Source organism: Garra rufa, chromosome 13 (assembly GCF_049309525.1).
Source record: "Garra rufa chromosome 13, GarRuf1.0, whole genome shotgun sequence".
NCBI classification, from domain to species: Eukaryota; Metazoa; Chordata; class Actinopteri; order Cypriniformes; family Cyprinidae; genus Garra; species Garra rufa.
Window position 1 is genome coordinate 38,444,944 of NC_133373.1, and position 23,319 is coordinate 38,468,262.

General features: G+C 33.9%; 1 protein-coding gene across 1 annotated transcript in view; it reads left to right on the top strand.

The window, feature by feature from the left end:
* The window catches only part of LOC141283427 (alpha-(1,6)-fucosyltransferase-like), a 93,259-nt gene that overhangs the window by 63,355 nt on the left and 6,585 nt on the right, over nucleotides 1-23,319 (top strand). The window contains exons 3-6 of the mRNA XM_073816711.1: nucleotides 4,322-4,437; nucleotides 9,605-9,770; nucleotides 12,122-12,236; nucleotides 16,241-16,478. Of these exons, the coding sequence (XP_073672812.1) occupies nucleotides 4,322-4,437; nucleotides 9,605-9,770; nucleotides 12,122-12,236; nucleotides 16,241-16,478 (635 nt within the window). The remainder of the gene's footprint in view (nucleotides 1-4,321; nucleotides 4,438-9,604; nucleotides 9,771-12,121; nucleotides 12,237-16,240; nucleotides 16,479-23,319) is intronic.

Here is a 23,319-nt window from a genome sequence, read left to right on the forward strand (position 1 = left end):
TACTGCAAGCGATTTTAATGCTGAAAATCTATTTATTTTTTGCTGAAACTACCGCGTCTTTATGGAGAGCGCATGTCATGGCTGCTTAGCAACGGCAGACGCCACTGGAGCTCAAACTACAGAGCGGTTTGTCAAAGACTTTGGGTTTGGAAAAAAAGAGAAGGCGGCGCTTCAGCGTTTTCCACGCGTTTTTAGGCGCGACATGTGAACGGACACTTAAACAGATTCACCGCGATGACAACCTCTGAAGTGAGATATAAGATTGTTAAAACTTAACGGCTTTTTACCTCCTCTCGGAATCCTTGCTAAACATGTGTTGCAAATAGCAGTAGCATTGTCCTCCTCTGTCGCCGTGAAAAACTTCCAGACCTGCGAAAGCGATGATGACGACACAGATGATGACGTATTAAACGCGACAAAGGCCGAGAGTCACTGCAGTTTACAGCTGCAGTCACTTGCACTCGGAAAGCAGATGAATCTAAGATACACCAGACTGATTGATTGATTTACCAGCAAGAGTACTTTATCGGACCGGGTTTCATTTATTTATCGGCGCAATAAAAATTACGCCATTTTTACCCATATCGGTCGATAATGTATCTGTCCGATAAATATCGTGCATCCCTAGTTGTAACATTTCTTTTGAGTTGCTGTTGTGTTCTGGATGGTCTTAACATGTTGCTGTGCAGTACCTAGGGTGTTGTGGGTGGTTGTATTGTTGTTATACAGTTGCTAGGGCATTCTAGATGGTTTTAATGTTGCTATGTAGTTGCTACGTTATTCTGGATGGTTGTAATTCATTACTACGCAGTTGCCAGGGTGTTCTGGATGGTTGTAATATGTTTGCTTTGTAGTTGCTAGTGTGTTCTGGATAGTTGTAACATTGTTATGCAGTTGCTAGGGTGTTCTAGGTGGTTGTAATGTTGCTGTGAAGTTGCTAGGGTGTCCTGGATGGTTGTAACGTTGTTATGCAGTTGCTAGTGTGTTCTGGATGGTTGTAACATGTTGCTATGCTGTTGCTTGGCTGTTTTGCATGATTTTAACATGTTGCTATGAAGTTACTATGGTATTCAGAGTGGTTTCTTACTCGTCCAATTGAAAAGAGTCCCTCCTCAGGTCTCTGTGGCATTCGGGTCTGTAGATATGGCTCGGGTTCCTCATTCAATGTAAGTCTGTGGGATTTTTCCTCCTATTTCATCATCCAGCAGGTGAAAACCTTCAGAGTGATTGCTTAAGAAAGTAACAGCACACTTACCATAGGATTAGAGGTTTGTTCATATTTACTAATCATTTTGCAGCATTCAGATCTTCTTACCTCGCTTTTTTTATCATCATATCTGTGTGATCTTCAGTCGGTCTCCATCTTCTCCTCCTGACTAATCTCGCGACCCTTGTAATTTCCTCTCTGAACGCTGCATGTGGCAGTGACTGACAGTAATTCACTGGCCGTAATGTCGTTTGGCCGCCGTTCCCTCCTGTATCAGACTCTGTTTTGCTCTCCATCAGCAGTTCTGAAGTTCTGCTCCTCTGATGCTCGTGTCTCGCCCTCGTTAGATGGAATTGAACCAAGCTTTTCTACACTCTAATAACATGTTTCATTTATACTTAAATTCAATAGTCCTCAGGCACATTTCATTTGCATATATTTATATATATATTTATATTTATATGTATATAGTTCCCATTTGCATATATTGCAGATACATATTTGCAGCCTTGAACGCTGAACCATCTGCACTCTTTGAAGTGCATTTTGAGTATCTACCAGTCGGTACCAGACGGGGGCTGATAGGGTCCTTGTGTAATCTCTAGAGGAACGTTCAGGGGCCGAAGGGAAAAGAGCTTCACTGCAAACACCTGAGGGCCAGAAGCTTCCTGATTTTTCTCTCTTTTTTCCGCTTTTGCTGTACAGAGTAATTTCCTCTCTGCTGGTTTCCTAGATATTTAAAGGAATAGTTCACCCAAAACAGAAAATTGTGTCATCATTTAGTCACTCTCAAGTTCCAAACTTGTGTGAGTTTGTTTATTCTCATGAACACAAAATAAGATATTTTGATGTTGGTAGCTGAATATTTAGTGTTAGCAATTTAATTCCATATTATGGAGAAAAAAATACTATGAAAATCAGTTGGGAGCATCAACTGTTCAATTACCCACACTCTTCAAAATATCATCTTTTGTGTTTAGCACATGAAAGAAATTTAACAGAATGAGGAATATCATGCATTCTACAAAAGATATTAGAATGTGGATAACCAAAGAGTTGATGGTCCCCTTTGACTGCCATAGTATGGAAGAAAAACTATGAAAGTCAATGGGGACCATCAACTGTTCGCTTACCCACATTCGTCAAGATGTTTTGTGTGTGTGTGTGTGTGTGTGTGTGTGTGTGTGTGTGTGTGTGTGTGTGTGTGTGTGTGTGTGTGTGTGTGTGTGTGTGTGTGTGTGTGTGTGTGTGTGTGTGTGTGTGTGTGTGTGTGTGTGTGTGTGTTCAACAAAAGAAAGAAATTCATATATTCCTCAAAAGATCTTTCAAAGGGTATTTTTCAAGAATATGGATAACTGAAGTGTTGATGGTCCCCATTGACTTCCATAATATGCAAGAAGTACTATTGAAGTCAATGGGGACCAACTGTTCAATTATCCACATTCTTCAAAAACTGAAAGAAATTCATACACATCTGGAACAATTTGAGAGTGAGTAAATGATGATTTTCATTTTTTGGTGAACTGTTCTTTTAACTGTCTCTATACAGTCATAACATACAGTAAATTGCTAACGTGATATCATTATTATCTGCAGGTGTTTATAAAGTGAACTGGATTCTAGATAGCACTTTATCATGATGCTAAGCTGCTTAGGGGGGCGACCTACTTCTTTTACAAACTGCAGTATAAAAGACATAAATTCAGATGTTAGGGAATGTGGGTCTATTCGTTCGTTTCAGGACTTGAAAGGCCAATTTAATTTTTCATTTTTCTTTTACTTACAGTTATGTGCATTGCTTGAAGCAAAACTGCTCTCCATTCGCCTTCATGAAGTCTGAGGCATCCGAATTATATAATAAAATATTAGAATGTTCCTATCAAATCTTAATTGGACGTTTATTGCATTAAAGACCTGGAACTTTTGTAATCTGAATCTAATTGGAAGGTTGTTTGCCATAATATTGCTGCAGTCTCGAGAAGCCTTAACCTGGTTATTCGTTATAGCTTTCTGCACAGATTGTATTTCATGCCACATAACTTTTTTAAGATTTTGTTCTCTTGGTATTGTCAATAACTTTTACTTTTTTAAAAAGTGTGTATTTTACAATTGCACTTACCTAAAAATACAGTAAAAACATTAATATTGTGAAATATTATTACAATTTAAAATAAGTGTTTTCTATATGAACGTATTTTAAGATGTAATTTATTTCTGTGATGCAAAGCTGAATTTTTAGCATGATTACTCCTATCTTCAGTGTCACATGATCCTTCAGAAATCATTCTAATTTGCTGATTTGCTGCTCAAAATGTTGAAAACAGTTGTGCTGCTTTATAACTTTGTAAACTGATGCTGATTTTGTTAAATAGAAAGTTCAAGGCCATTTGTTTCCTATGCCTTGCTTTTGGTTTCCTCAGTGGTTGTTTTTGTTATTTGCTTTAAAATGAAAGCCTTTTTTGCATCTTTTGAATCAATTAGTATTCCCTCCTCCACTTTTGCAAATTGTGCTAACATGCTCTATTGATTTCTCCACGCTAATCTTTGTTCCCTTGCATATATACTCTCATGCATATGCATGCGGCAGCGGTATTAATATTAATGCACGATTACCATATTAATGTGTAATATATCCGATCTACTCAGTGGTTTCAGATATTGACCCGTTTACTGCCGTATGAAAACAAATGGAAATATTCAGTAAACATTCAGTTATAAAATAAGCCCAATATGATAATATGTGGTGTTAAATGAGCAGTTGTTGGTGTCATGCAGAGTTTCCCAAAGGCTCATTAGTTAAGGGGTGATTTCATCTAAATCAGCTGAATAGAAACGAACAGTCAAACTGTAATTAGCAATTACGCTTTAGACGAATGTAAGCAGCAAATTTATGCAGCGCGCTAAACGCTATTGAACATCACAGCAGACATTTATGATTATTTTATTCATGGCCAATTGGTAATCAGGCTCCAGTGAATCAACATTTGGAGCCTGTGGTTTTGCGCTTGTTTACACAGCGTTGGCGGTCTGATTGCTTTCTTCGTGGACGCGGCGAATTTGCAAACGCTTTAAGCTGCGGAAGGAGTTCGCTAACAAACCGTGTGTGTTTTGCAGAATCCCGGAAGGACAGTCGGATGGGCCGGTATCATCAGGAAGACTGCGGTCTCTTGAGGAACAGCTAAGCCGAGCCAAACAGAAGATCCACAGCTTTCAGAGATTATCTGGAGACGGTAAGAGTAGGGTTGCCACCCGTCCCTTAAAATACGGAATCGTCCCCCGCAGCAGGGGCGCCGCTAAGGGGGGGAAAGTTAGGACAATTCTAAGGGCCCACGCATTTTAGGGGCCCCCAGAGACCTGCTTTGGTATGGTAGGGGGGGCCCAACCTCATATTTTGTCATAGGGCCCAAAATTGCGAGCGGCGCCCCTGCCCCGCAGAATGCGTCCCTTAGTTTTGGGTATTAAAAGTGGTAACCCTAGGTAAGAGAGAAGATCATCAGGACTGAGTCTCTATATCTGAACCCTAACGAAACCTTTCCCGTACACATAACCCAAAAATTCATAGTCTTCCAATGGTCGGATAAATGCTAAATGAAAGATTTTAGGAGCTGTTTTTAAAGAATGCATCTTTAATATGAACACATATTGCTTGCATGTTGCTTTGGTAGAAAAGTTAAAAGTTAGTTTAAAAGTTAAAAACTAATGGAGAATCTGCCAGTGCAATAGGATATATTCACAGTACAATTACAAAAAATGATCCAAGTTCATTTTTAACTTGTCTGATTTAAAATTTTTGATATACTGCAGTTCAAAAGTTTGGGTTTGCTAAATTTGGAAATTGTTTTCATGTTTTCAGTATATTATGCTAATTTATTTGCTTAAAAATACAGTAAAAAACAGTAATATTGTGAAATATTATTTCAATTTAAAATCACTGTTTTCTATTTGAATATATTTTAAAATAAAATGTATTTCTGTGATGCAAAGCTGAATTTTCAGCATCATTACTCCGGTCTTTAGTGTGACATGATTATTCAGAAATCATTCTAATATGCCTTTTTGCTGCAATATGACAAAATTCACTTATATTAATGAAAAAAAAAACATGTATTGCAGTTTTGCTTTTCTAGAAAAGTTTATCTGGTTTCAAAAATTTGTAGATATTTTACTTAAAAAAAAATCAAAAATCCCATTTAGAAGTCCTGATTGAACTATGGCCTAATCCTGGCTTAGTCTAAGCCCTTCTTTTTTTCTGGCCATATTTCTTACAATGATTTAATTTCCTATGTCAACCAGTAAGTATTTTACTTTAATCTTGGGAATATTTTGTGACTGATGTAACAAAATATGCATCACCAGTAGCAGTTTGTTTCCTCAAATTAGGCCGGATTGCTTACATTCAAATATAAATCACAAATGTGTAAACTGTTATCCAGACTCTTGCAGTTCCACTCTTCAGCGTTGGCGTGTATATGACATACTTTTCAGAGAAATCAGCCTATGTCTTATACAGTTGCATATGAAACTGGAATGAAACAATGCATTTTAACATAAAAAATGAGCGGTTTATATTTTGGATGTCTTTGGTTCAGACATCTAACAGATGTCTAACAGATGCACAACGGAATGAGTCATTGTGTAGGTAGATGTTTGTGTGTGTGTTCAAGTCTTTGCATGCATAATCATGGGTAGGGAACAGGTCAAGGTCGGGGGAAATTTCCTTGCTGCAGGATCAGCCAGAAATAACTACCAACATCATCATCATCAGCAGCAGCAGCAGCATCATCGTCACCCCGGGCCAGAAGAGTACAGGTCACAGATGTATAAGAATCATCCTTAAAGAGCCTGTCTCTCATCCTGCTGCTTCACGTTGTGTTCTGACCCCTATAAAAAGACAGAGAGATGCTGTGTGTCTCACTCAGGTCACCTCTGCTGTAATGAGAGCAGGATTAAAGGAGAAAGCAGCTCTGTTCAAAACCCTAGTGAGCTGCTCACCTACAGCACCTGAAGACGAAGTCTCACAGTTATAGTCATACTTATATAAATGATTCTTCACCAGAATAGAACAGCACTTGCATTATCTATATTGTATTTGTATCTACAGTATGTATGTCTAGGTGTGTGTGTGTGTGTGTGTGTGTGTGTGTGTGTGTGTGTGTGTGTACCTGGTATTCATCACGTTGTGGGGACCAAATGTCCCCACAAGGATAGGAATACCAGTAGATTTTGACCTTGTGGGGACATTTCTCAGGTCCCCATGAGGAAACAGGCTTATAAATCATGCACAATGAGTTTTTTTGATGAAGTAAAAGTATGCACAATCTCCAGTGAGGGCTAGGTTTAGGTGTAGGGTAGGTGTAGGGCGATAGAAAGTACGGTTTGTACAGTATAAAAACCATTACGCCTATGGAATGTCCCCATAAAACATGTAAACCAGTGTGTGTGTGTGTGTGTGTGTGTGTGTGTGTGTGTGTGTGTTTACATTTACATTTATTCATTTAGCAGACGCTTTTATCCAAAGCGACTTACACATTGGGAATACAACAAGTGATTCATCCTAAGGAGGCAGATCAACATAGGAAGTGCTCAAAAATATCATATATTAGGCGTTGTTAGATGAATAGAGGCTAGAAAGGGAAGATCAAGAAAGAAAGGAGAACAATTTTTTTTTAATATATATTATTGAGTCAAATAGTGTCGAAAAAGATGGGTTTTCAGCAGTCGCTTGAAAGCTGTTAAGGAGTCTGCATTCCGGAGAGGGGTGGGAAGATCATTCCACCAGGCAGGAACGTTGAACGAGAATGTTCTGGAAAGTGATTTCATGCCTCTCTGTGGTGGTACAATGAGGCGTCTTTCACTAGAGGATCTCAGACTTCTGGAGGGAGTGTAGATACGAAGTAGTGAATGGAGGTAGGCAGGTGATGAGCCGGTGGCTGTCCTATATGCCAGCATCAGTGTCTTGAATTTGATGCTGGCTGTAACCGGTAGCCAGTGCAGGGATATAAAGAGAGGTGTGACATGGGCCTTTTTGGGCTCATTGAAGACCAGACGTGCTGCTGCATTCTGAATCATTTGTAGAGGTCTGATTGTACATGCTGGAAGACCGGCTAAAAGAGCATTGCAGTAGTCCAGCCTGGAAATGACCAGGGCCTGGACGAGGAGTTGTGTAGCATGCTCTGTTATGAAGGGCCTAATCTTTCTGATGCTGTGCAATGCAAACCTGCAAGATCGAGCAGTTTTAGCTATGTGGTCTTTAAAAGTCAATTGGTTGTCAAAGATTACACCCAGATTTCTGGCTGAAGTCGATGGGGTAATTGTTGATGAACCTAACTGGATGGAGAAGTCATGCTGTAGAGTTGGAGTGGCAGGAAAGGCAAGGAGCTCAGTCTTTGCAAGATTGAGCTGTAGATGGTGTTCCTTCATCCATGCAGAGATATCCGCCAGGCAGCCTGAGATCCGTGCAGCTACTGATGTATCATCTGGTTTGAATGAAAGATAGAGCTGTGTGTCATCGGCATAGCAATGGTAGGAGAAGCCCTGTGCCTGTATGATGGGGCCCAGAGATGTAGTGTATATGGAGAAGAAGAGGGGTCCAAGAACTGATCCCTGAGGAACCCCAGTGACCAGTTGATGAGTTTTAGATACCTCCCCTCCCCAGGCCACTCTGAAAGACCTACCAGAGAGGTAGGATTTGAACCAGTGAAGTAAAGTCCCTGTGATGCCCAGCGATGAGAGGGTGGACAGGAGGATATATATATATATATAAATATATAAATTTCAAATATGTGACCCTGGAGCACAAAACCAGTCTTAAGTAGCACAGGTGTATTTGTGGCAAAAGCATTGTTATAGATTAAAAAAATACATTGTATAGGTGAAAATTATAATTTTTTCTTTTATGCCAAAAATCATTAGGATATTAAGTAAATACCATGTTCCATTAGAATATTTTGTAAAAATTTTTACTGTAAATATATCAAAACTTAATTTTTGATTAGTAATATCCATTGCTAAGAACTTCATTTGGACAACTTTAAAGGCGATTTCCTCAATATTTAGATTTTTTTGCACCCTCAGATTCCAGATTTTCAAATAGTTGTATCTCAGCCAAATATTGTCCTATCATAACAAACCTTACATCAATGGATGCATATAAGCTTATTTATTCAATGTCACAAAATTGACTCTTATGACTGGTTTTGTGGTCCAGAGTCACATATTTGTATTATAATGAAAATTTTTCATAAATATGTTTGTTTACAAATGACAAATATATATATATATATATATATATATATATATATATATATATATATATATAATTTTTTTTTTTTCATTTGTATTAATTTTTTATGTCTATAAATGTTACTTTTTTTTTCCGTTGTAGTATTTTTGAACATCAAAATAAATAAAAAATAGAAACGTTGCATTGGCAATTTTTTTTGTTTCAGTTCATTTATTTTTTATTTCAAGTAACAAAAAAGTTTTTCATGGTTTTAGTTTTAGTTAACTATAATAAAAGCCTGATTTGTAATATTATAATTTAGTTCTGAATATAACTAATATAAACTGTATCCTTGACTGTATCCTGAGATTTATTTGCAATATTTTTCAATCATTAAACTACAAATCAAATGTTAATATTATACTTTATATGCTATTTCTTTCTTGAGGCTTTTTAAAGTATTTAATTCAATGCTGAAATAAATTAGATAATAGTAAGTAATAGTAAAATTCTAACTTAAATATTTCATTATAATTATATATAATTTATATAATTTATGTACCTAAATAGTTTATAAAATGTAATAAAAAAATCGAATTAAATAAAAAAGTAATAAACAATTTATATTATACAATTTATATAATTTAAAATAATCCTGCACACTATTTGAGTGTTTTTATGCTTGTTATTAATCCTACTGTATGCAGAGCATCTAAATGAGTCACTTATGTGGTTCCATCTCAGTTGCTGCCTATGTAGGCGTTATACATCTAGGCAGCTAGGATTTGGAGCAGAGCTCCTCTTCAGGGTCACCCATCCCGGAGAGATTATACCCAGGAGGAGTTTCTTGAAAAGCACTGAATTGAACTTATTACATAAGAGCAGAAAAGGAGAAGAGTAGAGCGAGAGACGAATGAAAGCAGAATCAAAAAGAGGACAGACCAAATCTGTAGGGAAGATTGACAGCAATTGCAACCTTGTACATTTTCCTTCAAAACTTAAAGACTATTACAAACCTGCCGTCTTTTTATATAACACACGTGTGTCAAAAGTAATAGCTGGTAAGTCAACTAGATGCATTGTGTACTGAGATCGTTTAGTTGTGGTTATCTTCACAGCCGCTCAGACATTACAGCTTAATTAGAGCACTTTTGAATCTCTCTTCCCTTTGTCAGTTGGTCCGGGTCGAGAACAGGAGGAACTGCGGAGGAAGGTGGAGAACGGAGTGAAAGAGCTGTGGTATTTTATTCGCAGCGAGATACAGAAGCTGAGTCACGGCGACCCGTCAGACAGACAGAAACACAGTGAGGCGCTGCTGCAGGACCTGGGTCATCAACAGAGGTCAGATACGTACATTATAAACACGCCATCACTCACGATGCTCTTTTATTGCTCAGGGGACATGGAGGTGTCATTCAAGACTTGTCTTTAATTCTTTATAGGAGAAATTCAAATAGATACAAATGAGACATGAAGTTTGACATGAGGTATTGAACTCTAAAATTACACGCATTTGAGAACTAGGAGACTTTATTTGCTCTCATTTAACTGTATTATTGTCATATTTTGGCAAATAGTTAAATTACATTAAAGTACATTTTGTATAAAGAACATGAAGCCTGTTTTTCAAAGTATTATTGGCAAGAGCACAATTTTAATTATTTGTAATAATTTTGTATATAATAATATATAATTTTATATATAACATTTATAATATAAAATGTATATATAATATAAATTTGTATATAGTAGATAATATATAATATATAATTAATTCATCATTTTTATCATGAGTATTTATTGTATTGCCTTTAATTAAAAAACATGTTATTATTATTACTATTATATATATATTATATATATATATATATATATATATTATAGATTGATAATGTAAAATAATGCATAATGCAAATAATAATTAAAAAGTAAAAGTAATAAAGTAAAAGAATATTATTTAAAATATTTTTTACATATGTTTTTATATTTTAAACTTTTTATATTTTTATAAATATATTTTAAATGATAAACATTATTATAACTGTCTTTAATCAACAAGGCTGTTGTTATTTGATTAAAAAATACTGGGGAAAAAACATAATATTGCAAAATATTATTACAATTTAAAATAACTGTTTTCTTTTTAAATATTTGTTTCTAGAGTAATGATGCTAAAAATTCAGCTTTGATCACAGGAATAATTTTTGTAGCTGCCTTTATTTGATTAAAAATACAGTAAAAATAGTAATATTGTGAAATATTTTTACCATTTCATATAACTGTTTTCTATGTTAATATATTTTAAAATATAATTTATTTCTGTGATCAAAGCAGAATTTTCAGCAACATTACTCCAGGCTTTAGTGTCACATGATCCTTCAGAAATCATTCTAATATGCTGATTTGCTGCTCAGTAAACATTTCTGATTATTATCAATGTTGAAAACAGTTGTGCTGCTTCATATTTTTGAGAAAAGATATATAATTAATTGTCAAATGCAAAAAAAATCTTAATGTTCCTACAGCAAAACCTACTTTATTTTTGCATTCTTCTGAAATATGAGTTGAGCATGTCTTCAACGACTTTAATAACATTCAGGATTGTTTTGTCGAGTTGAGGATGATGAAGAATTGACGAGCGTCTCTAGTTTCATCATTATGAAGCAGCTCCAGACACTAATAGCGTCATAATAGAAATATAGCAGCACTTAATTTTAAGTTATCACCCGCTAGACTAATTACGGACGGAGACGCTGTCAATATCTCATTATCTTGGTGTCTGTGAGACGCTCCATCAGCACATTCACACCTGTTTTTCCGTTTCGACAAAGAGAATCGTTCGATACACATTTAACGCGGTGCTGTTTTCCAGCGAAAGGCTCCCTGAGGAGTCTCTCATTGATGAAGCAATAATTAAACTCCTCATAAACTCAGCATATGCTCATCTGTTTGAGTTAGCAAATGACGGTTTAACAGAACTCATTACTGGTCTCTAAAACTCAATTGTGCTTCGGCCTTTTTGAGATTTTACTGGATTTATTAAAGGAATAGTAAAAATGAAGTCATCAATTACTCATTCCAAGTCTGTATTACTTTACTTCTTGAGTGAAACACTAAGGGAGAAGTTGGGCTGAATGTTCACGCTGCTCTTTTCCTCATTTCACATTAAAATGCTGCAAAAGGCTGAATGGAAGGATGCAGAACTTTCTCTTCCTTTTTCTCTCTCTGGCGGTGAATATAGTGTAATTGTAAACAACTGGTAATTACAGCCAAATTAGAGCAATAATCAGATTTCAGAGGTGCCTATTCAATCCCACAATCCTCACTGGAGGCTGAAGAGCACACAAATCAATTTTGGATGATATTATGATTTATTATGGTATTTGTTCAGTTTGGTTTGAATGAATTGAATTGTTAACTCGTTTCAAAATGATGCCTCAAGCTGCTTAATATTTTCATGGACTTATTTATGTTTTTATTGATTTTACTGATTCCGAGAAATCCACACCATGCTGGAGGTACTTAAAATAAATATACTTCAAATAAATATATTAGGTGAAAAGTTTGGTTACTATAAAACAGTAAAATATGTTAATATAAAAAGTAACCAGTTCCTAGCCAGCGCTGGTAATCGGTGTATTGTCAGCTGATAAAGGAGGATGTTTGACTTGTTTCCTGTGTGTTTCTGTCAGAACCATCATGACAGATCTGCACGATCTTAGTCAGGCGGACGGAGCAGGAGACTGGAGAGAGAAGGAGGCCAGAGATCTTTCCAACCTGGTGCAGAACAGGATCTCCTTCCTGCAGGTACAGAAAAACCTTTCGTCCTGCTCTGTAAAAAACAATTAGTCAACTTATAATAATTTGTTACCTGGCTGCCTTAAAATTTTAAGTTCAGTCAACTTTAAATGTGAAGTTGTACTAAGTGATGTTTGAGTTGATTCAACTTAAAATTTTAAGGCAGCTAGGTAACTTACCTAGCATTTAAGTTTAACAAACCAAATTTGTTGTTTAATCAACTCAAATATCTAAGTTGTCGCTTAGTACAACTTACCATTTCAAGTTGACTGAACCTATTTGAGTTGACTGAACTTCAAATTTTAAGGCAGCTGGGTAACAAATTATTTTAAGTTGACTCAACAAATTGTTTTTTGTTTGTTTTTTTGCAGTGTGCTGTTACTGCTCTGAAAATACAGTAAATACTGTAAAATTGTGAAATATTATTACAATTTAAAATAACTGTTTTCTATTTAAATATATGTCAAAATATAATTTATTCCTGTGATGCAAAGCTGAATTTTCAGCATCCTTATTCCAGTCTGTAGTTTTACATGATCTTCGTTGATTTGGTGCTTAATTATTAATAATGATTCTTCTTATTATCAATGTTGAAAATCGTTTTTGCTGCTTAATATTTAATGGAAACATTCATTAATGATACGTTTTTCCTCTCACTTTGTGCTTCAGAAATGAATTAAGTAATCAAATCATATGGTTTGTTGAGAGGAAATTTTTTGTCTAACTATAAAAAAATCAACAAATCTTAATTGTCTAATAAAAAAATACTGTGAACTATTTCATTCAGTACTGAAAACAGTCAATAAAAATTTTTTTTTCCCCCAATACACTCATAAAAATAAAAGTGCTTTTTTACAGCGATGCCATAGAAGAACCATTTTTGGTTCCACAAACAACCAATCAGTCAAGGATTCTTTAAAGAACCATCTCTTTCTTACCTTTTTATAATCTGAAGAACCTTCTTTTGCCATAAATGACCTTTTGTGAAACGGAAAGGTTCTTCAGATGTTAAAGGTTCTTTATGAAACCATTTAAACAAAAAAGGTTCTTCTATGGCATCATGAAGCACCTTTATTTTTAAGAGTGTACCAGTACTGTTACTGTTAATATGGGTTGATTCAAAAGAAAATCTGTGAGAAAAAAAATTGTAGAAAAACAACTGTCTTTTTTTTTTTTTTGCCAGTGAATTATTCGTTAAGTTTTTGGACATTTACTTTAAATATAAAATATGGGTAAAACACTTCTTTTCAAATTTTTTTAACTTTTTTTTTTCAATTTTTTTTTTTTTTTTTTTTTCAATTTTACATAAATATCTATGTACATTTTATATCTTCTGATTTAATAGTGCATGTGATCACTTAATAAAGTACCAGCACTCTCCTCTACAAGACTTGTTGATTTGGGAAATTGTACATACCTGGAGCACAAACTAATCAAGTTATTGGCTTTAGAGTTGAATTTTGAATACTTAACCCAAATTATGAGCAAGAGCAATAAAGATGTTTGTCTCTGCAAACAGCAATAATGAAATATCTTTTCTGGTATGTTTCCCTCTGTACAACCGTCCCTCTCCAGGACTGTTTCTTTCTTCCCTCCTTTCTCTTTATACTGAGATCTATGACTTTATGCCAGTCTAATCACACTAAAAGCCTGGTAAAAGGAAATATTGATGCCGTTTGTGAGTTTGATTTTCTTTACAAACTGCCACTAATGAAAATCACAGCGCAAGATCAAGTGAAGTCAGTCTTTTGTTGATTTATTTAACCATTTTCATCTATAAATTTAAAGTTATGTCGCAAAAACTTTTGGGATCTTTTGAATCTCAACTCAAATGCCTTGATCGTGCATAATTTGTTTTCTGCAATGAAGTTGCTTGTCAAATAAATCCAAAAGGAATCACCAAAGATCCCACTTTGTTTAACAAAACAACATATAGCTGCTCATTACAGATGGTACCTGTGGTGTAATTAGCCAGTTTAAGCTGGTTTAACTGGTCTCGCAGTTTGTTCAAACTGGTTTTCAGTTGGTTTAGATGGTAATTCATGAGTTAGCCTCACACTTTTTTTTAGTAATTTAATTTAATTTAATTATTTTGTTTTGTTTTGTTTTGTTTTTATTTTATCATAATTTCTTATTAAATATCTTACTGAATTTATTTAATGTTATTTTAATGAGTCTGGTTATCATTCAGTACCATGGTATATATCAAATTCTATTTTATCACAGATTTTCATACCATCACTATGCCACTACTTTATTTTTATTTTATTTTTGAATTTATTTATTTATTTTTGAATTTTATTTTATTGAATCTGAATTTATTAAATATTTAATTGAATTTATTTAAAATTAATTAGTGGATCTGGCTGTCATTCAATCTCTTATCACTGATTTCCATATTATTACTATATTGTAGAACCACCAAATTTTAATAAAAAAAAATTTTATGCTCAGGCAGCACTTTGAGGGCTTTTTGAGATGAGAGTGCTTCATCTGCTGCCATAGCAAACTCTCTGCCAACACTATTGAATTTGGATTAAGAGTAAAATCTATATAGCCTTCAAAAATCCCCCAGACAAATACACCGACGTGAAAGAGCCGCCAGACAATTCGATTATCGTAACTCATTTCCTCTAATGGCACAATAAAAATGAAAAAGTCTTTCTGAGAGGAAATATAGACCGGTAAATTCTTCCCATGCTGGACTCACTGAATCACTTTATTTCTCACAAATATCTATCTTGAAAACCATAATTAATGCCTAAATAACTGCAGTTATTGTTAGTACTATATTTGCGACCTTGATTGATTGATTGATTTCTTACTGACCCCTAACTTTTTGTTGTTGTTGTTTAAAAAAAAAAGTTATTTTGTTTTATTTTATTTTATTTTGGTTTTGTTTTGATAATGCTGAGTGTATAATGTTTTGTTTTATTTTATTTTATTTTTCTAAATAAAATTTCTTATTAAATATCTTATTGAATTAATTTAATGTTATTTTAATCAGTTATCTTTAGTACCATGGTATATATCAAATACTATCTTATCACAGATTTTCATACCATTTGTGTACCATGTGTACAATGGTAATGGTTATTTTTTTTATTTTTTTTTTTATAGTTGAAGCACCTTTTTTGTTTTGTTTTCATAATGCTAAATGTGTATTTAATTTAATTTTATTTTATTGTTTTTGGATTTGTTTTGTTTTGATAATGCTGAGTGTATAATGTTTTATTTTACTTTATCTTATTTTATTTTATTTTTATTGTTGAAGCACCCTTTTTTGTTGTTGTTGTTTTTTTTGATAATGCTGAATGTATAATGTTTATTTTATTTTATTTATAGTTGAAGCACCTTATTTTTTGTTTTGTTTTGTATGATATTGCTGAGTGTATTTTATTTTATTTTATTGTTGAAGCACCTTATTTTTTGTTTTGTTTTAATAATGCTGAGTGTATAATGTTTTATTTTATTTTATCTTATTTTATTTTATTTTATTTTTATTGTTGAAGCACCTTTTTTCTTTTCTTTTTTGATAATCCTGAGTGTATAATGTTTATTATTTTATTTTATTTTATTTTATTTTATTGTTGAAGCACCTTATTCACCCTATAGATAAACCACTAACTAAAATAACTGATCTAATACATCCAGTCAGCATCTCATAGAGGTCTTAAAATCTCACCATGTGAATCTCCAAACGGCTACCTGTGTTTCTCTGTCTCTGTTTCTTTGAGCTTACATGCAGTGAATGTGATTTCACAATGAAGTCAGACAGCTCTCACTAGGGACAATGAACTTGAATGAGATTGTTGCATAAAACCTGAATGCTTTCGCTTGAAACATGCATTGCATCCTGGTAAAGGGACTGTAGGAAAACAGCCTTGTAAAGTTCAGCATTCATTTTAGAGTATTTCAGTTCAGTGTGCACTACTATATTGCTATATTGGTACAAATTCATTTAATCTAAAATGCAGTCCTAATTGTAATTGCATATGTCATTTGTGCATCAGAACCCGCAGGACTGCAGTAAAGCCCGTAAACTGGTGTGTAACATCAATAAGGGCTGTGGATACGGCTGTCAGCTTCATCACGTGGTTTACTGCTTCATGATCGCTTACGGCACACAGAGAGTCCTGATCCTTGAGTCCCACAACTGGCGTTATGCTCCGAAAGGCTGGGAGACGGTCTTCCGGCCCGTCAGCGACACCTGTACGGATCGATCCGGAGCCACAACCGGACACTGGTCAGGTGAGCATCAATCCTACTGTAGATGTTCAGTGTGAGCGGATCTTAACCTAAAAATGCAATGCTCTGAATATTTCTTTCTGTCTTATACCATTTGTAATATGTAATTTTTATTTATCTATTTATTTACTTATAGTTTAGTTTAGTTTTAGTCAACTGTAATAACTCTGGTAGGTCAAATTGACTAAATTTAAAGTTAGATTATAGTTACATTTATAGTGTTTTACTGTTGGTTCTACAGTTTGAATTGAATAAATATATTATTTAAATGAGTTGAAATATAAACTACCATTCAAAAGTCTCTTTTGCTCACTAAGGCTCTATTTATTTGATTAAATATACAGTAAAAAGGGTAATATTGTGAAAAATTATTACCAATTACATAAAGTTTTTTTCTACTTGAAAATTTATAAAAATGTAATTTATTCTTGTGATGCAAAGCTGAATTTTCAGCAGCATTACTCCAGTCTTCAATGTTTTTTTGTGGAAAGCAATTTTTTTTAGGATTCTTTGAATAAAGTGCAAAAGAACAGGATTTATTCGTTTATATTAAAATAAACATTTCGTTACATTATAAATGGCACTTTTGGTTAATTTAATGCATCCTTGTTCAATAAAAGTATTAATTTCTTTAAAAATCCTTTGAAAGGTAAGTCATTTTATTAATTTGCTTAATTTACTACATACTCTAAATAGTAATTGTTTAATCTAGAAACCATTTTTCATGAATTTCCAGCAAAACAAACATGACTGTTTTTTGCTTTCTTTATAATTAATTTCAATGCATTTTTAAAATTACTTGTGATCTGCACTCTTAAAAATAAAGGTGCTTTATGCCATAGAAGAACCTTTTTTGTGGTTCCATAAAGAACCTTTACCATCTGAAGAACCTTTCTGTTTCACAAAAGGTTCTTTGTGGCAGAAGAAGGTTCTTCAGATTATAAAAAGGTAAGAAAGAGATGGTTCTTTAAAGAACGTTTCACTGAATGGATCTTTGTGGAACCAAAAATGGTTCTTCTATCTATGGCATCGCTGTGAAGAACCTTAAAGCACCTTTATTTTTTAGAGTGTAATTGTAGTTTTTATTCTTATTTTGTGCCACTTAAGCACCACTATGTATGAAATATGCTATATTATAAGTTACTCCAGGCTTGTATTTTTAATTTGTGCATCAGCATTTTCTTCTGTAAAACTTAGTTCTGTGAACTGGAGTCCACTTCTCTAAAGCTCTTAATGCTAAATGGACAAAGTGTGAAGCTCTAGTACAAGACGGATATTTAAGTGTAATGAGGACATGTGAAAATTTCCTCTCTTCTTTGTGTCCTAATTATTACAGGCGAGGATCTGTTGAGGGAATAGATTATCTGAGGATTCTCCTCAAAACCCATTCCAGCCGCCAGAAAAAAGGCGTAAAGAAGAGCTCTGAGTGCTCTTACATAAGCCTGGGAACGGCTTGGGAGTTTTTTTTTTTTTTCTTAAATATTTCATGCTTTAGCTAATTAAAATTTCAAGCATACTCCGATCACATGTGCACTTGCTGGTGGAAAGGCCGTAGAGAAGCCGCCGCCGGGCCGCTGTTGTTGTGTGCTAATTGTTAGGGAGAGTATTAATGAGCTGCTTGTCAGTTGGTTTGCGGTCGGGAACGTCAAAGCTGTGTTCTGCTGCTGTAACGCTCGTAATTAGGAGACCCGCTGTAACTTGTTTTTGAACAAACGATTAAAACAAAGCCGCTGTTTCTATGCAACACGTACAGGCTCGGTTAATTTGTGCTTTGTGTGTTTCTAAACTCGGTTCAAGTTCTCGTGGGCTAATTTAGAACCATTTCATTCCTCTAATAAAGGTGTGACAGAAGAAAGTGTGAGAGGAAAGTTCTGCCAAAAACGAACATAGTGTCATGTTGTTTTAAACTTTATTTGTTCTGCATAACACAATAAGAAATGTTTAACAATGTTCACACTGATATTTCCTGAAAAAATTAAAGTGAATATGAAAAGATTCGGTACAAAAAAGCACCATAAAAGAGTCATAGAAGTGCATAGAAGTGGTCCATATGATTTTTGAGCTCATATTTTAAATTTATATGAGGAACATACTATAATTTGTACGTTATAAACAAACTTGAATAATATTTGAAAGCTGAAAATAATGAATTTTGGGTTTGTTTGTCATACAAAGCTATCTGGCTTTGTATGATATGGTTTAAAGCTTATGGACTAAAATTAAAATATATTTGCAATCTTTAATGCACTTTTGGAGGCTTCCATCCCTATTCAGTTTCATTGTTTGAAAAATGGCAGCATTAACAAGTCTTTCAAACCTATTTCTGCTATTTTCTGTAATATTGCAAGTTGTGCAAAAAACTAGTCATATTTGAGAAATGAAAATAATGACTTTTAGGTGTGTTTGTTGCACAAAAGTTGTGTAGAAACAATTTTCACAAATAATTCTGAAAAACTGGCAAACAATGTTTTGCCAATTAAATGTAGAATTGAATTAAATGTGAATGTGAATTAAATGTGAAATTTTAAAGTAGAAAGAAATAATAGCAAAAAAAATTTTTTTGTAAAATATACTGTAAAAGTAATCAAATAGATTTTAAAATAAGTAAATAAAATATAACATTTTTTTATGTACAACTTTGATAAATCATATTTTATAGTGTATAGACAACAAATATTGTACAAGCTTATTGACTGAAATTTTTAATGCATTTTGACTATATAAAATTCTTAACTGCATTAAATTCTTCAACATTTCTTTTGAGTTCCATGATAAAAACATCAAACAGGTTTGGAACAACATGACAGAAAAATTTAATTAAAGCCATTAATAAATAAATAAAAATGTTACCTAAAATAATATGAACACTGAAAAAAAATTAAACAAAAGAAACTGAAATAAAATATAAAATATAAAAACCTTTATTTCAACTTTTATTTCTCATTTTCCAACTTTTATTTCTCATTTTAATTTTGTTAACTTGATTAACTTGCTGAACTAAATTGACTAAAACTTAAACTAAAATAAAAATGAATAAATATTACATAGACATATATTTAAAAAAAACTTAAAGTGGCAAGCACACAGGAAATTTACTAAAAATTTAACTAAAATAAAAACTTAAAACACAAAATATAAAATATATATGTATATATTTTGTATATATATATATATATATATATATATATATATATATATAGAAACATATTCAAACTATTAATAAAAACTATAATGATACTAAAATAACACTGCAGCCTGAGGGTGAATAAATGTGAGCTCTCCCTTTAAAAACTGTTTATCTGCTAAATAAACATCCACAGCTCCTGCTGCTCCAGCTCTTTCTCTTGGCCTGTGTCTTTTTGTCTCTCTGTTTCTCTGGAGGGTGTTTGTGAAAGGACTGCGGGTAAGTGACCTGTTTAATCTGACGTGTCCAGACTTCTGCCCCGAGACCAGAGCCAGTCATTCCGGCACCAGGGAGAGGTGGTTTGTTTGCGTGCGAGCGCTGAAACGGGTCACCTTGGCACTCGAAAACCCGGCGACTTTTGAAGAAACTCGCCTGCGGAACGCTTTGGGAATATTTCTGCAGATCAAAGTCTCTCTGGTTTCCTCTCGCCGTCGTCCTCTCGCGCTCTCGTCCTTCCTCTGCCCCGCACAACGCAAACGGCACCATTAAATCTAATCAGACTTTATTTCTCAGGGGTGACTTTGTATCGTCACACATAAAGATTGCAACGCTTTAATGCAGTTAAACGCTACAGGAGACATATGCATCAAACATTTATGAGAAACCTGTGACAGGTTGAACGTTTATTTACAGTTGGTGCATGAAAATACATTGAGATTCAGTAAACTCAAGCTGGAAGTGTAGTATTTTTTTTTTTTATCTAAGATACATTTACTTGAGAAGCAAAATGACAATATTTAGTCTTGTTTTCTGAAAGATGAAGTTATGTGAGTTTATGATTAAAACAAGAAAGAAATCTGGCAGTGAGGTCAAAAAATAAACTTAATACAAAGGGGAAACAAGATTATTTTTCTGACCCCTTTGGCAGATACTTTTTCTTGTTTTAATCAAAAATGTATATTTTTGTCTTGATTTTTCAGTAAAAATATCTTATGTTCCTATGTCATATCCTCCTGAGACCCCGCCCATTGACTTATGTCCTCTGTAGTGGACCTTGTGTTTTCATGAATTTTCTTTGAATTTTTTGAGCTACTCTGTCAAGTCCTGTTGTACTGTGCAGAGGACATCCTGGGCTTTCTAGTGATATGTCATTTGATTGGCTGGCATGCTAGGAACCACTTTTACACTGAATCCAAAATGGCCGACATGCAAATGAGCACATTTTATGGGAAGGACAGAGATATGTAAAATTTAGCTTTTTTACATGTTTTTTACTATTATTATCACATATATATTTGTTTATTAAAGTGTCAGTAACAATACATTTAGCTTTCAAAGCTGTTAAATTGTTTATGTTTCAAAATATCATCCTTTTTTAAATGTCAACTATAGTGGACATCAGGACCATCTTAATGTAATTAATGACTGCATGTTGTAGGAGGCAGAACTGAAGCAGAGAGGATTTTTATAAGATAGTTGAGGGAGACTCTGACTTAGAGCTGTCAGATGAGGATAAATTTGAATGTAACATACAAGAAGATGTTGAAGAAGAGAAAGAAATTGCAGGAGACTCAGATGAGCAGACTGAGACAGACACAGAGACAGAAAGGGAAGAACAGGAAAGATACCGCACTCTGTGGTTCTGCAGAAGGACAATGTACACCAGCAAATTCACTTCTGAATGGTTGAAGAAAAACAAAATGAAGACTTTGGAGTGGCCTAGTCAAAGTCCTGACCTGAATCCTATTGAGATGCCCACAGCATGACCTTAAAATAGGCGGTCCATGCCCGAAAACCCTCCAATGTGGCTGAATTACAACAATTCTGCCAAGATGAGTGGGCCAAAATTCCTGCACAGCGCCGTAACAGACTCATTGCAAGTTATGGAAAATGCTTGATTTCAGTTGTTTTGTTTTTGTTACATAAATGTTGGATTAATATCCCTTTACAGCCATATTCTGTACAGTTTTGTTGTCTGAGTTTGGCTGTCGTTTCGAACTAAAATGGTCCTGTGGTCCACTACAGTGGACATGCTGTAAAATTAAAAATAAAAACAAAACGTAAAAACTCTAAATTGTAGAATTTTTTTTTAACCCAAAGGATGTAGGAAATCACAAAAAAAAAAAAAAAAAGAGGCACTTTTTTTCTTTGGGTCTCAGGAGGATATACACTAACTTAAGACTTAAAATTACTGTTGTCTATTAGATATTAAATGTTGTTTTTTGAAAAATCTACCATAATTACATGAGCTTAAAACAAGAAAAAAAATGTCTCTTAGTGTGGTAAAATAAAATAAAATCAGTCGTAAAACTGGATTTTGCTGACTAACAAATATTTTTCCTGCTTAATTTAGACATATTTGAAAGAAAATATGAAGTAATATCTTAAGTCATTTTGCTTAAGTAAATTTATCTTCATTTAAGGATATTTATATATTTGTACAAAATACATATCTTAACAATATTGAATCAAGATATTTTTACTTTTTTATATTTTTACTTTACAGAAATAAAATGACTGTTATGTTTCTTAGTTTTTGTCTTGTTTTCTGAAAAATCTTACCAAAATTAAATGACTTTTTGCTTAAAACATGAAAAAATATCTCTCAGTGTGGTTAAAAAAATTATGAATTAAACAAAAAACTGAATTTAATGGTAAAACCAGATCATCACTTAATTTTGACAGAAGATATTAAGTCTTGTTCCTGAAAAATCTATCAAAATTAAGTGAGTTTATGGTTTAAACAAGAAAAAATATCTTTCATTAAAATAAATAGTTTTCATGTTTTAAACAAAACTTGCTTAGTTTTGATAAATGCATGTTGATTTAAGAATATTTTGATATTTGTACTGGAAAACAAGACTTTTTTTGTTTGTTTGTTTAAAATTCTTATAAAATGCTATAAACTATAAACAGCCTACAGTTACTGGCTAATAAACTATATCACATGGCAGAAGAATTGAGTACAAAAGCATGTTTGTGACTCTATATTTCATCATTTAGCAGCAGTAGTGGTGTTGTTTTCAGCACACAGGTGCACGCAGACAGATCCTGATAAGAGTGAGCAATTGTCTTCAGGTGCGGCTGCTGCCGCCTTGTTAAAAAACATGAGTTTTCTCATGCAAATTGGACATTTTCTTTGTTTTCACCTCGGCTAGATGCATTGCGAATTGGTTGTGCTTTAAAAGGTGGTTTGTTGTTTGTATTAGACATTTGCATGCATCTTGAAATGGTGATAAATGGGTTGAGTGAGCAGTGCCAGGTTGAGCTACTTGATGCTAATGCTGCGGCTCTCGTCCAAGTTCTGTTGAGCTTTCTACCTTGAAAGCATCATTGGCGATGCAGCGTTCCACATAGTAGGCAGCTAAATGCTTTGTTTTGGCCATTTTGGCAGCGCTGCATGTATCTGCAATCCCGGGATGAATTGTGATCAGCTCAGTATATTATTCAACAAAGGTTTGATGCACAAAAAAAAGTGTCATCCGATTAAAAATAAACCGTTTCACAAAGTATGTATCATTTCACCCAGTGTTCTTTCACCCTCCTGGCAAAATGAACATGTTGTCATCATTTACTCGCCCATGTATGAAAGCCTGTTTCTGCCATGGAATAAAAAAATACAAAAGGTAATTGACTTTTGTCTTGTCTCACAATTCTGACCTTTATTTCACAATTCTGAGCTGGTTTTCTCAGTACTGTGAGAGATAAAGTCAAAATTTA